Below are 2,588 nucleotides of genomic sequence, written 5' to 3' on the forward strand. Positions count from 1 at the left end.
TCTTTCTGTCTCTCTCTGTCTCTCTCTCTCTCTCTCTCCCTCTCTCTCTCTCTCTCTCTCTCTCTCTGTATGTGTGTGTGTCTGTCTCTCTGTGTCTGTCTCTGTCTCTCTCTCACTCTCTCTCTCTCTCTCTCTCTCTCTCTCTCTCTCTCTCTATCTCTCTCTCTGTCTCTCGCTCTCTCTCTCTTTCTCCATTTCTCCCCCCCCCTCTATTCTTCTTCTGCCCCACCCTCTCTCTCCCTCCCACCTATCCCTCCTTACGTTTCTATTTCAGTTCTTGATATCATCAAACTTTCTCTAGTTCACCTGAACTCATCCCGTGACGGAGATCAACAGCCTAAAACACAACGAACTATAGAAAACAATAACAACAACAGCTACAACAACAACAACAACAACAACAACAACAATCACAACAACAACAGCATCATCACAATGAATAAAGTGTCAATGTCAGTAGATCAAGAAGAAAAAGAAGAAGACGAAGAAGAAGAAGAACAACAACAGGAAATATTTGGGCCATTTTCTGTCCCTCGGCAGTTTCATTTCATTATTCACATTCATGTATTGTATTGCAATAGATATTTTCAAAATGTCGCTTCACTGTTTGTTTTAAAAATCTTAAACGAAAATATTCATTGAAACTTTATCATATTAAGTCTGTAACAATATTGATAGTGCAACAGATATTGATAGTGCAACAGAATATTGTCAAGGGATTGGGGATGTCCAAACAATGTTTTTTGCTTCAGAATTAGAACGCAGGCAAATTGCCTGAAATCCTACCAGAAAATTAATCTACAAGAACAAGACGAACACATCAATAAAATAGCAATAACAACAACAACAACAACGAAAACAATAAAAATAACAACTATAACAAAATCATCATCATTATCATCAACAACACCAACAACGACAACAAAATCATCATCATCATCATCATCATCATCATCATCATCATCATCATCATCATCATCAACAACAACAACAACAACAACAACAACAATAACAACAACAACAGCAGCAGCAGCAACAAAGCCGAAGAAACCACTCCATTACTCAAACCACGTTGGGAAATCCACTTACCAGGTGCCTTGAGAATTTTCGAGAATAGCCACGGAGTATCCAAAGTAACTGTCCGTGGGACCCTTGAAGACAAGTGAACTGTCGGTGTCCACGTTGAAGGCCAAGACACTCTTGAGACAATGAATGAAGAGGATCTGAACAAGCACCACTCCCACGGACATTGTTACTGATAGTTTTTATCACAAAGATACTAATATAGTACACCAGCAATAGTATCCCTTCCCAGGGCAATATCTCTAACACTCGTTCACTGCCCTACAAATGCTGCGTTTCCCACACAGCGATCATGCTGCATTATTAAACTTTATGACCCTGGACTTTTTTTTCAAGGTTTAACGTTCTCATTACTACATGTACTAAATTTGCCAGTTTCCTTCACACCAATGTTTGCTGTTCATTAAATCCGAGCTCTAAGAACACATTGTTGAAGAGCAGTATCGTCTTGTTTATGTTTTATACTAAATATGTGCAAAACCAAGTTATCATTATTCATGAACAACATAATTATGGAGCACTCCTTATTACTCGTTCAAAGCATGTGATCACAAAACGGGCGTCATTTTATTATTAATCAATAAAGAATGTCTTCTTTTGTTTTGCCTAGCGTTTACGGTGCTCCCTGGCGGTTTAAAAAACAGAATCACTGTCGCAAGACATGCGAGGTACAAGTAGATCTAGCTACCAGTCAGCGTTTTGAGTAGGTTCTTTATCGATATTGAAGACGGTTTTTAATATAAATTTGCCAACAAATTATGCTTCACCCCAAGACATCAAGCAGTAATAATTATGGTTTCTAAATTTCAATGTCCGCAAAGAAAACGTAGTATCGATAGTAAAACGAATTTGGAATAGTTGTTATAATAATATTATCTCCCTACACACGTGATATTCGTCCGCTGTTGGGGTTTTTTTTTCCTTCTTCTTTTTCAGTCCCTCATTAACGTATCAACGGTTAATGTGTTCAGGTAGAAGGATGGCCTGGCGGTGACGCTGGCATCTGTTTACAGCTCGTCTAAACCCGGACACTGGCCACATGGCCCGCTAGCACACGCGGCGGTAATGAACTCGTTATTAAGGGTAGGTATGCAGCATAATTGAGAGTGAGTGGCTCGCTACAGCCAGCAACTCTGACTTTAAGGTCTTGGCTGGGTAACAAACTATTTACTACGTAGTTGTAAGGAAGAGGTGCAATTTAAAAGCTGCTTCATAAGTATTATTTTAGGCCGATTAGAATTTAATAATTCCATTCCACTTTCAACCAAAGTTGTTGCAACATGCTAAATCTGGGCCTATATCATTTACAGTTTGCCAGCTTAAAGTGGATGAACTTTATTTCGATGTACCTCCTTTTTTCTTTCATTATGTTTGAAGTCAGTTTACAAACGCATGTAGAATTATGTCACACCATGTCAGATGGCATAATCCCAAGCTTAGCTGAAAAAAAGTGCTACTACATCGTAAACACTATCAGAAGATTTCCTACAATTATGAATCAAGTT

General features: G+C 38.7%; 1 protein-coding gene across 1 annotated transcript in view; it reads right to left on the minus strand.

Annotated features, from left to right (window-relative positions):
* Positions 1-1,615, minus strand: part of LOC101860405 (integrin alpha-9) — a 56,406-nt gene extending 54,791 nt beyond the window's left edge. The window contains exon 1 of the mRNA XM_013081623.2: positions 1,090-1,615. Coding sequence (XP_012937077.1) covers positions 1,090-1,250 — 161 coding nt within the window. The 5' untranslated portion in view covers positions 1,251-1,615. The remainder of the gene's footprint in view (positions 1-1,089) is intronic.
* Between the last annotated feature and the right edge of the window lie 973 nt (positions 1,616-2,588).

Source organism: Aplysia californica, unplaced genomic scaffold, assembly GCF_000002075.1.
Source record: "Aplysia californica isolate F4 #8 unplaced genomic scaffold, AplCal3.0 scaffold00138, whole genome shotgun sequence".
Classification (NCBI taxonomy): Eukaryota; Metazoa; Mollusca; class Gastropoda; order Aplysiida; family Aplysiidae; genus Aplysia; species Aplysia californica.